At 41.6% G+C, this 14,416-nt stretch overlaps 1 protein-coding gene across 1 annotated transcript; it reads left to right on the top strand.

The window, feature by feature from the left end:
* Positions 1-6: 6 nt before the first annotated feature.
* LOC119312998 (protein EXPORTIN 1A-like) lies at positions 7-10,174 on the top strand. The gene is made up of 31 exons (XM_037588800.1): positions 7-87; positions 565-681; positions 2,049-2,141; positions 2,249-2,320; positions 2,420-2,527; positions 2,600-2,682; positions 2,837-2,975; positions 3,067-3,135; positions 3,319-3,396; positions 3,494-3,598; positions 3,917-4,024; positions 4,096-4,173; positions 4,584-4,784; positions 4,874-4,933; positions 5,246-5,356; positions 5,447-5,544; positions 5,623-5,731; positions 6,063-6,128; positions 6,318-6,416; positions 6,547-6,627; positions 6,715-6,804; positions 7,338-7,423; positions 7,779-7,859; positions 7,936-8,118; positions 8,309-8,375; positions 8,453-8,563; positions 8,674-8,781; positions 8,863-9,000; positions 9,084-9,209; positions 9,289-9,393; positions 9,572-10,174. Exons 2-31 carry the CDS (start codon positions 613-615, stop codon positions 9,692-9,694), a joined length of 3,045 nt encoding a protein of 1,014 aa, XP_037444697.1. The 5' UTR covers positions 7-87; positions 565-612; the 3' UTR covers positions 9,695-10,174.
* Positions 10,175-14,416: the final 4,242 nt, after the last annotated feature.

Below are 14,416 nucleotides of genomic sequence, written 5' to 3'. Positions count from 1 at the left end.
AAGCTGAGGGATCTGAGCCAGCCGATAGACGTCCCCGTGCTCGACGCCACCGTCGCCGCCTTCTACGGCACCGGATCTAAGGAGGAGGTAACCGCGTCCAGCCCCGCCGCCCGCTCCCCCCTCTCCCCTTCCCCACGCGCTTGCTCGTTCGTCTCGGTCCGCCGAGCGCCGCCTCCCCTCCAGCGGGACCTAGGGTTTGGTTCGCCCACGCTTCCCGGCCATCTGCTAGATACTGCTACTAGTTGTTAGTCCACCCGCTAGAGCTCGGGGTCCTCCATGCGGTCGGGATTCAGGACTGGACGGCGGCGGTAAGTTTCCTTCTTAGCCGGATAGGGTTTGGTGGGCGGAGGAGGGTTAGCAGCGATCGTCAGCCCGAAATGGCCAAATACACCGCAGGCGGCCTGACGCTTGCTGCTCCACGTTTGTTGTATCTTCTACTATTTCGAGTTGTCCAACCTGGAAACCGATTGCATGCCACCTTACAAGGGTCTGGGTATGCAGCGCTGCCGTTGTGTTACTACTGCTGTGGTTTGTGTCGACTGAAAATGATCTGTTTTGTTTCAGAGGAGCGCCGCTGATCTGATACTTCGGGATCTGCAAAACAACCCTGACATGTGGCTGCAAGTGGTGCACATCCTGCAGAACTCCCAGAACCTCAACACCAAGTTCTTTGCCCTCCAAGTAAGCCTCTGCTCCTGAATGACTTATTTTCAGTAGTTTAGAAGGTAGTTCGCACTTGAATAAAGGTTGATTGATGCCGTGGTTGCTGCTGGTCTTGGATTAGATCATGCATGTTTTACATTCAGTACCGCCAAGCACTGGCCATTAATTACACGTGCTATTGTGGTTCACCCGTTATATTAGGAAACGCCGCTGCTAATATTTTTCTATGTTGAACTCGTAACCGGTTTTAAGCGGTTAAAATGCCTAGTCGCTTGGCTTTCAGGGTTCAACACATTTGAACATGCAGTACGCTACATGAAAATCCCATGGTGTAGAAAAGATGGATGTCTAATAGGATTCTGCTTTGGCGTGTCAGTTCAAGCGCCGTTCCGTATGCGTAATTTGTACGATATTAATTTGATTGGCTAGTTTCTGCCAGCTTTTGCGCATCTCACTATATGACTAGAATGCACTTGATTGGTTTTCCTGTAGGAGATAAAGAAAGTTTATATAGTTTGTTATATTGTTAGTACTAAGTTAGAATGATCCAAAAGATACCTGGTTTGTCTGCGAGCGTAGAAACATACTTTAGGTTGTTTTCTGGGATAGACGCTATGGCTTCTCTTGTTTTCCTTCTGCCTCTTTTGGGCCTATTTTAAACCTGGTCAGGATAGTTGTCCTTCAAATATTTGCGCAATTCTTCCATCATTTTTATTTTTGACTTGAAACTGAACTCAAAAAACATGGGTGATGACGCCATGACAGCAAATGTAGAGGGGGTGAAATGGGCCAGGATAAATGTTGATGGTCCATAAGCAAGTTATGTAGCTAGTAGCTTTTATATTTCTCCTGTCATGCCAAAGTATACTACTATTATATCTAATCATTCTGGGTGCCATCTTTGCATGAGATTTAGTTACTCGCATTACAGTTCACATTACCCTGCACTGTTCTGTTTCTGTATAAAATCTGCGCACAAGATGGACAAAATAAGTAGGAACATTAACCATCTGTCGTGTTGTTAATACTGACAAATGTACGCTTTTGGTACTAAACCTTGTATGGGGTGATGTTGGTTGGTGTCCTTTTCGTGCATGGCGGTTAGTCTACTGTAAGTATTTAAAATTGACATATATGGTTGTAATGTTTGCTATTAGAGCAGTGATAATTTTGGGCCTTTAGGGCCTGATGATTTTGAACCTTTAAGGGAATGCAAGATATTATAATGATCACCATATTTTATTGTTTGACTTTCATTTGCTGTGTGCAGTTGAGGTTATTGGATCCATATGATATGATTATGTAGGTGCATGCAGCTGCATGCTACACACGCTATTGCGTTTAACTTTTTGTCATGTATTAATTATATTACAAATATATTTTAGGTACTTGAAAGTGTTATCAAGTACAGGTGGAACGCATTGCCGGTTGAACAACGTGACGGCATAAAGAATTACATATCTGATGTGATTGTTCAGGCAAGGATTAACTTCTTTGTTAAATATGGCAAACCTTTGTCATTTCTCTCATGAAATAAATCTGATTCACGCACTCTTTTCGCTGTTCACTTTTGGCACTCTACCAGCTCTCAAGTAATGAGGTTTCCTTTCGACAAGAGAGGCTTTATGTTAATAAGCTCAACATTATATTGGTGCAGGTAAGTACTTCTTGAGCCATTTAATTCATTCACTTTTTTCGATTACCTGAATAAATGCATTTGACAACCACTTGTTCTGAATTGTGGCCAACGTAATAGGTTCTGAAGCATGAGTGGCCAGCCAGGTGGACATCCTTCATTCCTGACCTTGTTGCAGCAGCAAAGAGCAGTGAAACCATATGTGAAAACTGCATGGCTATACTGAAGGCAAGCTGTGTTTCTATTCGTATCTGCTTAATTAATGTATCAGACAATTATTAACCATGAAATTATTTGCAGCTTTTAAGCGAAGAAATTTTTGATTTTTCAAGAGGTGAAATGACACAACAGAAGATTAAAGAACTCAAGTCCTCACTCAACAGGTTCGATTTGTGGCCATCTGTCATTTGTGTCTGCCTAACAGCTTTTGTTTGATAGAGTAGAAGTAGACTCAGTTACTTTTTTTATCTCGTCTTTACTCTTTAGTTGGACTACTATTTTAGCTCTTCTGTCCTAATTCTCCTTCTTGTGAAACAGTGAATTTCGACTCATCCATGAGCTGTGTTTGTATGTCCTATCTGCAACACAAAGTTCTGAGCTGATCCGTGCTACATTGGCTACGCTTCATGCTTTCTTATCATGGATTCCTGTTGGATTCATCTTTGAATCACCATTGGTACTTTGCTTTTTTCTACATTCCTCCAGATTTTTTATCTCAGCCATTATCTTTGAAAATCCGTCTCAATTTTTCCCTTGATGGTTATTAGCTGGAGACGCTGCTGAAGTTCTTTCCTATGGCTGCCTATCGGAACCTTACACTTCAGTGCCTTACAGAGGTAAAGAAAACATATTGTTAGCTATGTTTAGTTTTGCGTTGTTTCCAACTATTCTGTTGGAGTAATGCAATGGCATTCTGTCTTTTAGTTTGATTATTAGGCTGCACTGTGTTGCGTCACATAATAGTGGCAGAAAAGTGACCCTGAAATTGACACAACATTGTTTTGACTTTTTATTTGCAGGTTGCTGCTCTTCAGTTCGGTGATTTTTATAACGTGCAGTATGTGAAGATGTACACATTTTTCATGTTGCAGCTGCAGGTGAATGATGCATTTCAGGAAAAAAAACTATGTTTTTATTCTTTCTAAAGCTTTTCGTTTGAACACTTATTAATGTATTTCTCTCTCCAATGTTTAGGCTATTCTTCCTCCTGGAACAATTCCCAATGCGTATGCTAATGGTTCGAATGAAGAACAAGCATTCATACAAAATCTGGCACTCTTCTTCACTGCCTTCTTCAAGGTCAGATCCATCACATTATGGATGTACCCTATTAATTGGTATAGATGAACTTTGACATGGAAATGAGAGATTTTTTTCTTCATAAAATATTCTTAGATGATGTAAGGATCCTGATTCTGTTATCACCACGTTCCCAGCTGTAACACAAAATGGATTTTTATAACAACATTTGTCATTGTTTTGCATGTTCAAACTCCATGATCTACAAACAGAGACATGCTAGTTGGTAATATTAGTAATAATAATGATACAAAAGTAGGAAATCTGTTCTTTGGTGTGATCCATTGTTTTGTGGTAATCTCTTTGTGGTGCATGCAGAATCATATACGCATACTGGAGGCATCTGCAGAAAATAGAGCTGCATTACTTGTTGGTCTTGAGTACCTCATTGGAATATCATATGTTGATGACACTGAAGTTTTCAAGGTAATAAATTATACTTGATTTAGCATACATATACATTAACATGGTGTAATTCTCATGATGGTTATTTACAGGTGTGTTTGGATTACTGGAATGTATTTGTCTTGGAGCTTTTTGAAGCACACAATCAAATGGAGCCTGCAATACCAGCTGTAAGCATGATTGGGCTTAAGTTGCTTTTAATTTGTTTCTGTTAGGAAAGCTGTCCATGTGATTTTCTAATGATTTAGATATATCCAGCTTTCAGTTTAAACATTTTGTCAAAAAACTATCATGAATGCTACTTCCTCCGTTTTGAATTATAGGATCTTCTAACTTCTTTCTAAATCGTATATATATAGACGTGTTTTAGTGTGTTTATTCACTCATCTTAGTCTGGATGTACCCCGTATTAAAATATCCAAATGTTTATAATTCGGAACGGAGGTGATATTTTCTTATGTTCTTGTGATATATTTCCATCCATGTGCTGCATTTTGTTCCATGTCTGTTTCTTGCTTTGTGAACTCTTTCCGTAATCAAGTTATAAATCCTTCTGGTCACACCAATGTTTAACTTGTAGGCCCAGATGATTCCTGGAGTTGATGGTACTGGTACAGCTGTTCACCAAAGGAGGCAGCTTTATGCAAGTCCACTATCAAAGTTACGAATGTTGATGATTTGTCGGATGGCAAAGCCTGAAGAGGTATTGATTGTGGAAGATGAAAATGGCAATATTGTACGGGAAACAATGAAGGATAATGATGTCCTTGTCCAATATAAGGTTGGTAACAAATTGCGAAGCTGCTGTGGTGCTTTATGGGGTCTATCATAAAACTGATGTGACACTTCTTTTTTTAATTCTAATACTAGATCATGAGGGAAACACTGATCTACTTGTCACATCTTGATCATGAGGATACAGAGCAACAGGTATGCTACTCATGTTTTCCGGATTATTTCATTATAGTTTCAGAAATTATGCAACACATATTATACACTACTGTGAGCTGGTCTGCAGTATATGTGGTACAATTGCACTCCTTTGTCTTTTTGTTGAAATGACATAAGATCTAGCCAAAACACTAACACAATTAATGACAATGAACACGATTATTCATTTGAGACTGTTCAGTAGGGAGCAAATATCTATTTTGTTTATACATTTGTTGCCCTGCTTATGTTTTCTATTTACTGCCCTTTTGAATTTAAGCCGCAACTCTGACACTTCTTTTGTTATTCCAGATGTTGAAGAAATTGACTAAGCAATTGAATGGAGAAGACTGGAGTTGGAATAACCTCAATACTCTATGCTGGGCTATTGGATCAATATCTGGTTCTATGGTGGAGGAACAGGTTTGTTCACTGTCATTATTCTCATTTATTTGGTTTCAATAAATGCTTGTGGAGGACTTGGCGCTTTACTAACTTCACTTCACATTGCAGGAGAACAGATTCTTGGTGATGGTTATTCGCGATTTGCTAAATCTCTGTGAAATCACTAAGGGGAAAGACAACAAAGCTGTTATTGCGAGTAACATCATGTGCGCGTTTGCTTCAATTCTCTCATGTTTGGAATTATCAAAAGAATATCTTTGCTGATCCAATGTTTGAATTAATAGGTATGTGGTCGGTCAGTACCCAAGATTTCTCAGGGCTCATTGGAAGTTTCTGAAGACAGTAGTCAACAAATTATTTGAGTTCATGCATGAGATGCATCCTGGAGTTCAGGTCAGTGATTCATTTACATGTAGTTTCTTCAGTTGGAACAGGAAAATTCTTGTAGTGTGAAACACGTACTCCCTCTGATCCATATTACTTGTTGCAGCTTTAGTACAAATTTAGTACATACTAATGCTGTACTAAAGCTGCGACACGTAATATGGCTTGTAGGGAGTATATTATTAGTATTTATGGTCACCTACAGTCTGCTGCTTCTGTTTTTGTTGCTGTGCATAGTTGTGCTTCCCTCTGCATTTGCAGAAAGTTTTAAGTACCTCTTCAACTGCGACATTTCCTATCCTACTTGTATGTAATGTATGTAACAAACTGCTTGTTGCAGGATATGGCGTGTGATACATTCCTCAAAATTGTTCAGAAATGCAAGCGCAAGTTTGTGACACAACAGGTAGATTCATTAATCACATTGCTTGTCTTCAATTCTGTATGTGAATTGATAGACTTTTGATTGATTTCTAGTTATGTATTACTTAGACGCATGTGGGTAACTCAATTTAGACACACATCATCACATTTATACTGTACCATACTCACCAGTTACATGCCCATTTGTTTTGTATTTCCTGCTATTTCCCAGGTGGGCGAGAACGAACCATTTGTTTCTGAACTGCTCACCAACCTTGCTACAACAATTCTTGATCTTGAGCCGCATCAGATTCATACGTTTTATGAATCGGTATGTTGAACAAATTGAGCCAGGATAGGCTATCACTCGTACTATTTGTCCCTTTTGTGCTCAATGTTCAGGCTAGCACATGATTCAAGCTGAATCTTATATTATTTGTGCCTTTGTGCTCACTGTTCAGGTTGGTCACATGATTCAAGCTGAATCTGATAATACTAAGAGGGACGAATACCTGAAGAGATTGATGAGCCTTCCTAATCAGGTTTGGTTCTACCATGAACTTTTGCATTCTTCATGCTTTCTTTTAAGGATAGTATTTACAATGTTATCTTGTGATTTGATTTGACAGAAATGGGCAGAAATAATTGGACAGGCAGGCCAAAGCATTGATATCCTGAAGAACCAAGATGTTATCAGATCTGTTCTTAACATATTGCAGGTAATAGTCGAGGCTGTATTTGATCATTGTGGCTTTACAAGTGTAAACTACAATTATGTTGGCTGTTTGTTGCTTTGAAGTTCTTTACTTAGTTTATAAATTCACTATAAGATTGTGGTTGGTAATACTTCAGGAAATGATATTTGTTAGATGACCAAACTCAGTTGCATTTCATTCCTCCAAAAGATCAGTCTCCCGAACACTTGGTTTGTGCACGGAATAGTTATCTGGACTTGCCAAATGCACCATAAACACACTTGATACCTGAACTCACAGGCTTGCTAGAGTGTTTTTATCGTAGAAAATTATAGTGCTTTTAGTTGACATTTTTACCAACCAGCCTGTATGGAGACTATGAATTAGCACTAGTATGGTATACGCTGTTCTTAGTGACACCCTCGCAAATATGCTAATAGTAGTTTGTTGCTAAAGGTGAGAATGATGTTTGCAATTGCTCCCTGGGTGGTATGGACGTTATGTTATTTGTGATTGCTCGCTTGGTACTAACATGATGTTGCTATTTGCAATTGCAGACAAACACAAGTGTTGCGACTTCGCTTGGACCACACTTTTTCCCACAAATTTCACTGATCTTCCTTGACATGCTGACAGTTTACAGGTATTTTCTTTAGCATCCCACACGATGTTTTATAGTATTATTATAGGGTGCTGGTTAGCATCTTCTGAAGTTTTGAGCTAGGCTTGGAGAAGTAAAGATAACCTCTTCCGTTGGACTGGTCCTGCCTGGTGTCACCTGGTCCTGTAAACTTGGGCAGCCTAGTACATGATAATTTTAAGCTGGGGCAAGCCAATCTTGTCAAAACATTGTGCTGGTTCAGTCGAAATTTGCTTGTATACTAGTCCAAAATGCTACTCATTGTGCCTCCCCATTTTGTTGTCATAGTTTGAGGTTGTGCAAAGTTACGAAAAATGTGTCACAATCTAATGCATCCTTTGTGTTATATTTGTATCAGAATGTACAGCGAGCTTGTATCAAGCACTATTGCTGAAGGGGGGCCTTATGCCTCAAAGTCGTCATTTGTAAAACTCTTAAGGTAATTAATCGTTGATATCTATCCTTCTCTTTTCATTTATCTGTCTTACTGAATAATAATATAATACTTCAAACAGATCTATCAAGAGGGAAACATTGAAATTGATTGAGACATTTGTGGACAAAGCTGAAGACCTACCGCACCTTGGGAAGCAGTTTGTTCCTCCAATGATGGATCCTATTCTTGGTGATTATGCTAGAAATGTGCCTGATGCAAGGGAATCTGAAGTCCTGTCCCTGTTTGCAACAATTATAAACAAGTATTGCCTTGAATTTGATACCCATTTTTTCTCTAGCTGGGAACTAAAATGTTCTCTACTTAGTGAGTTGTAGCTTGTATGAAGATTCTTCTGTCAGTCATCTAGGTTTCATATTCAGTTATTTGTTGTTAATACTTAAATACTGTGCTGTTATTGTCCATCATTTCTAATCTTTGTATTTATACTGAAGGTACAAAGCTGAAATGCTTGATGATGTGCCTCGTATATTCGAGGCTGTTTTCCAGTGTACCCTTGAGGTAGGAATTACAACCTTGTTTTTACTGTTCATACTCAGTTACACGTCGAGATTTCACTGATTGTTCGGTCTGGCCAGATGATTACTAAAAACTTTGAAGATTATCCTGAGCACCGCCTCAAGTTTTTCTCTTTACTTCGTGCTATCGGCACCCATTGCTTCAAAGCTTTAATTCAGCTTTCCAGCCAGGTTTGTGATAACTTTTTTTAGTTACAACTATTAGCCCTGTTGATGGTATCTATTAATACAGCAACCCAAATTGCTTCTCTTTAATTTGATTATCGGACTGTTTGTTTCAGCAATTGAAGCTTGTGATTGATTCGATTAACTGGGCATTTAGACATACAGAGAGAAACATTGCCGAGACTGGTCTTAGTCTTTTGTTGGAAATTCTGAAGAATTTTCAGGCAAGAACATCTTGTCCATCCTTTCTTTGCTGTATGTAATTTTCTTTGGAAGCTAACTCTTTTATTACGGCTGCCTTGCAGGCTTCAGAATTCACGAATCAGTTCTACAAAACATATTTTTTGACTATAGAGCAGGAGATTTTTGCAGTTCTCACAGATTCATTTCATAAGCCTGGCTTCAAACTTCATGTTTTGGTGCTACAACACTTGTTTTGTGTGGTATGTTTCTTGTGCATGATTAATATCACGACATCTAGCGTTTGTATGTGTGCGTCTGTTTGATTAGGTTTGATAATATGTAGGTTGATGGCCTAACTGAACCTCTATGGGATGCATCCACGGTATCATATCCATCTAATGCCATGTTTGTACGGGACTACACAATCAAACTTCTTGGAGCATCATTTCCTAACATGACGGCAGCTGAGGTATGATCATTCTATCCTAGTACAGCCATCCTGTGATTGACTTGGAGCCATGATGAACCTGACAAATTATCTTGCGCAGGTGACCAAGTTTGTTGATGGGCTTCTTGGTTCGAGACATGACCTCCCAAGCTTCAAAAACCATATTAGGGACTTCCTGGTGCAATCAAAGGAGTTCTCAGCCCAGGTAAATTTCGTTATGCCATCACAAGATTGATGAAAACTATAACCTTACGGAAAATGTTACAATGACACCTATCAATAAAATACTTGTACATAAAATTGACCTTATGGAAACATATAATGCTTTGTGCAAGCTGTGCTCTCTTGTGATTTGTTTGTTACTGTGGCTGGCTTATTTATAGGATAACAAGGATCTGTATGCGGAAGAGGCTGCGGTACAAAGAGAAAAGGAAAGGCAACGGATGCTTGCCATCCCAGGGCTGATTGCCCCAAGCGAATTGCAAGATGAGATGGTAGACTCATAGTGCTCTGTGATTGTGCACCGCATTGCTAATCCAGTTTGATGGTCGATTAGGCCTCCAGAGGCCTCCATGTCTGTCCCGGAGCCTGAGTTTTCTTCCAGGGTGGTGGTGGTGGTGAAAGGAGGGTGCCTGCTGTAATTTTATTTCCGGTTCGGCGATTCCAAGATTTGTGTTGCTAGTTGATGATAGGGGAGAATTTTGCCGCAAGAGGTGCTCGGGTGAGCCTTGCGGGCTGTTTGGTTGGCTAGATGGTTGTGTTTAGTGCTCGGTGAAACATTTTGTGCGTGTGCTGAGCATGATATAGTATGGATGTTGATCCTTAATTGCTAGTTTAGTCTATAGATTTGATGACTGTATTATGGTGATGATGATGTATCAAGTGACTGAATTCGGTCTTGGGCTGGTAGGAAACCTCATAGTCCTCCTAGGGCTTGATACTCTTGTTATGTGAAATATGTTTCTTCTGCATTTTGTGAGCTTTGTTGGGCTGTTTTGCATCTGTGGTTTAAATCATCGAGTTTTTTTTTTTCGAGTTAATAAATTATGGAGTTAGGAAGGAGCTCCTCTCTTGATGAGTGGATGTGCTTAGCCTTGCCTACCTTTTGATATATCAGTTGGTGGTGCATGTGTGTCCAATATGTATATATATTGTCATATACTTCTTCAATCAATGTTTGTGTAAGTAAATAAGAATTTATCGTGTAAGTTGGAACCATTCTTGATGTGGTAGTCAGTTTTTGTTATACATGCGAATGTTGAAAAGCAGCAGCATATTCTACCCGTGGTGGTGGTGCTCTACTAGTACTGATGATGGACGGACGGTCTCGGTCCAAGACTGAGCTTTGACGAGCAAAGCAAATATCTCTCTTTCCTCCGTTTGTTCTTCTTTATGCAGACTAGTCTACTGGTCTCAAAGCACCCCACACATATATCTATCTATCATCTGCGTTGGGAAACCATAAAGCAGCGGTGCAGTTGCAGTGAGCGGCTTTGTTACGGCCGTTGCTGGACAAGAGGCCACGTCGCAATACCATCTCTCCATCTTTCTAGTGTGTGTTCACTGGATCAGTGCACAGTGCTAGCTCCTGTAACCCCGGGCCTGAGATTTGTTAGCTCAAAATGAAGTATTAAGAGTCCGAACTTTGCGTACATTCAGCATCAGTAGAGTAAATCTAAGCGTAGCGATAGCTAAGTAGGTTTGCTAGTTGCCAGCCGGATGTATACACTCGTAGCGAGTTGCTGCTGTCGGTCTGCAGTCTCCGGAAATGTGGCCGTGGAGGAAGATGTCGGTTTCCTGTCCCTCCGTCTTCATTTACTTTCTTTGTGCATAACTCAATACCCGGACACAATGATCATTATCACAGTGTGCGCACGCACGTGTCGCTCCGCCATTGGTCGATCAGCCTCTACTGTATTCTATTCTATTCTATTCTATTCTATTGTGCAGTGGGTGTTGTCTGGGCCACCCTTCTTTCCCTTATTCTGCATTGTGTATTCTTTACGAATGTCCTGCTTCACGTTGACGAATCATCTACTTATTGGCCGGTGATGCAGACCACCGACTCTCCATGGTACTACGTACAAACATACGGTCGCCATGAGCCTACCTACGTACGTGTTGGCCCACGATTCGCTCAGCAGGCTGTCGCAACATACACATACGTACGCACGTGTTCACCATTGCTAACTCGATCAGCTAACCTGAGTGTGACCGGGGACGTAAATAAACGTGATGGCGACACATTCAGTCAGGCAGGCATGCCTGAACCTTGCAATCGAACGCACAAATATAGAGTACCAGAGTCTATCAACTAGTACTAGTAGTACTAAGGGCATCTCCAACCCGACCTCCAAATCGCATCGTCCGTGGACCGTGGACAGAGGAGACCAGTCTATGATACGGGAGCCAACCATCTAACGCTATTCTCCCAAATGTCCGCCAGTATGATTAATTTCAAATTCAAATCTGTCTGATCATATAGCGCACACCTGGTCAAATCAACCCTGCGCACAACCAAAAAAAATATCAGTCCGACAATTCATGCAAAAAAAATATGAATCTTCTCCTCTGCTGGACATGCAATCTGAGCCTCCACACTCAGTCCGCCGCTGCCTCTGCCTCCTCCGCCGTCTCGGCCACCTCCTTTTCTGGCGCCTCCAACTCTTCCTTCCGTCGCTTCAACATATTGAAAGGACGGCTTGCACGATCATCCTTGCGTCGTCATCTAAATCCCCCATCTTCAAGGTCAACATCTTCGTATCCTCTGAAGCGGCTGCAATCTCAACCTTTCTCTCTTTGAGCATGATCTTCTTCTCTTCGACCTTGAGCTTCTTGTTGGTCGCTGCCAGCAACATGTTAAACCTCTCCGCCTTTTTTCCTCCTTGACGTCAGAGCGCTTGACGTATGCCTCCTCCTTCGACAAGATGTCCTTGAACCTCTCCATCATCTTGGGCGCCTCCCCTCTTGCTTCGCCCTCTCCCTCTCCCACTTCTTTCGATGAAACCCTCTTCTAAACTTCTTGGGCGCCATCCCTCTTGCTTCGCCCTCTCCCTCTCCCACTTCTTTCGATGAAACCCTTTTCTAAACTTCTTGGGCGCCGCCCCTCTTGCTTCGCCCTTTCCCTCTCCCACTTCTTTCGATGAAACCCTCTTCTAAACTTCTTGGGCGGTTCTTTTGTTGGGTCGGTTGGAGCACCGGTTTCTTCCTCGGTGCCATGGGCGATGGTCTTGGTAATGTATAGATTTCACTTGGGTTGTCCATTCAATTTCAATCAACAATGCATGATGGTGAAGTTTTTCTTCTCCAACTTCAAGAGCACACTACACGCATGGGAAGGCTATAAAATAAAACATTGTTAACAATGCATATCCGGCCAAATGATCTACAAAACAATGCATATCCGACCAAATGATCCATAAAACAATGCTATCCGGCCAATTGATCTTTAAAACAATGCATATCTGCCCAAGTGGTCTACAGAACAATGCATTTCCGGCCAAATGATGAACTTACTCACTTGACGATTTGCGCACTACTTGGCTGCCGTGCGATAGTTGCCTCAAGTGGCTCAATACTTCTACACGGCCTCTTAGATGATGTACCATCGATGTGAAGGAAATATGCCCTAAAGGCAATAATAAAGTAGTTATTTTATATTTCCTTATTCATGATAAAGGTTTATTATTCATGCTAGAATTGTATTGATCAGAAACTTAAATACATGTATGAATACATAAATACTGTGTCCCTAGTATGCCTCTACTAGACTAGCTCGTCGATCAAAGATGATTAAGGTTTCCTAACCATAGACATGTGTTGTCATTTGATAATGGTATCACATCATTAGGAGAATGATGTGATGGACAAGACCCACCCGTTAGCTTAGCATAATGATCGTTCAGTTTATTGCTATTGCTTCCTTCATGTCAAATACATATTCCTTCGACTATGAGATTATGCAACTCCCGGATACCGGATGAATATCTTGTGTGCTATCAAACGTCATAACGTAACTGGGTGATCATAAAGATGCTCTACAGGTATCTCCGAAGGTGTATGTTGAGTTGGCATAGATCAAGATTAGGATTTGTCACTCCGGTTTCGGAGAGGTATCTCTGTGCTCTCTCGGTAATACACATCATAAGATTGCAAGCAAATGACTAAGGAGTTAGTTACGGGGTGATGTATTATGGAATGAGTAAAACGACTTGCCGGTAACGAGATTGAACTAGGTATAGAGATACCGACGATCGAATCTCGGGCAAGTAACATACCGATGGACAAAGGGAATTACGTATGTTGGCATAACGGTTCGACCGATAAAGATCTTCGTAGAATATGTAGGAACCAATATGGGCATCCAGGTTTTGCATTTTTTTATTGACTGGAGAGGTGTCTCGGTCATGTATACATAGTTCTCGAACCCGTACGCTCCGCACGCTTAACGTTCGTTGCTGATATAGTGTTATATGAGTTATATGATTTGGTGACCGAATGTTGTCGGAGTCCCAGATGAGATCACGGACATGACGAGGAGTCTCGAAATGGTCGAGAGGTAAAGATTGATATATAGGAAAATGGTGTTCGACCACCAGAAGAGTTTTAGAGTGCACCGGGTAGTCATCGGGGCACCGGAAGGGGTTCCGAACATCCCCGACAAGTGTATGGGCCTTATGGGCCAAAGGGGGAGAAGCACACCAGCCCACAAGGGGCTGGTGCGCCCCTTCTACCCCTTTCCCACGTACCAAAAAGGGAGGGAAGGAAGGGGAAGGCGCCCCAAAGGCAGCCAACCCCCCTTTCCTTCCCCCATACACAAATATGAAAAAGGGGGATTCGGCCAGAACAGGCGCTCTAGGGAAGCCGCCAGCCACTTGGGGCGCCCTAGGGGCTGCCTTCTCTCCCCCTCCACCTATATATATGAGAGGAAGGAGAGGGGAAACACACACCACGATTCCCTAGCAGTGTGCGGTGCCCCTCTCCCTCTAGTTTGTCCATCGGTCATATTTTCGTAGTGCTTAGGCGAAGCCCTGCAGAGATAACTTCACCATCACCGCCACCATGCCGTCATGCTGCTGGAACTCATCTACTACTTCGCCCATCTCGCTGGATCAAGAAGGCGAGGATGTCACCGAGTTGAACGTGTGCAGAACTCGAAGGTGCCGTACGTTCGGTACTTGGTCGGTTGGTGCGCGAAGAAGTTCGACTACATCAACTGCATTACTAAA

Source organism: Triticum dicoccoides, chromosome 5B (assembly GCF_002162155.2).
Source record: "Triticum dicoccoides isolate Atlit2015 ecotype Zavitan chromosome 5B, WEW_v2.0, whole genome shotgun sequence".
NCBI classification, from domain to species: domain Eukaryota; kingdom Viridiplantae; phylum Streptophyta; class Magnoliopsida; order Poales; family Poaceae; genus Triticum; species Triticum dicoccoides.
The sequence above is the reverse complement of the archived record's forward strand: the minus strand, read 5'-3'. Positions and strand labels throughout refer to the sequence as shown.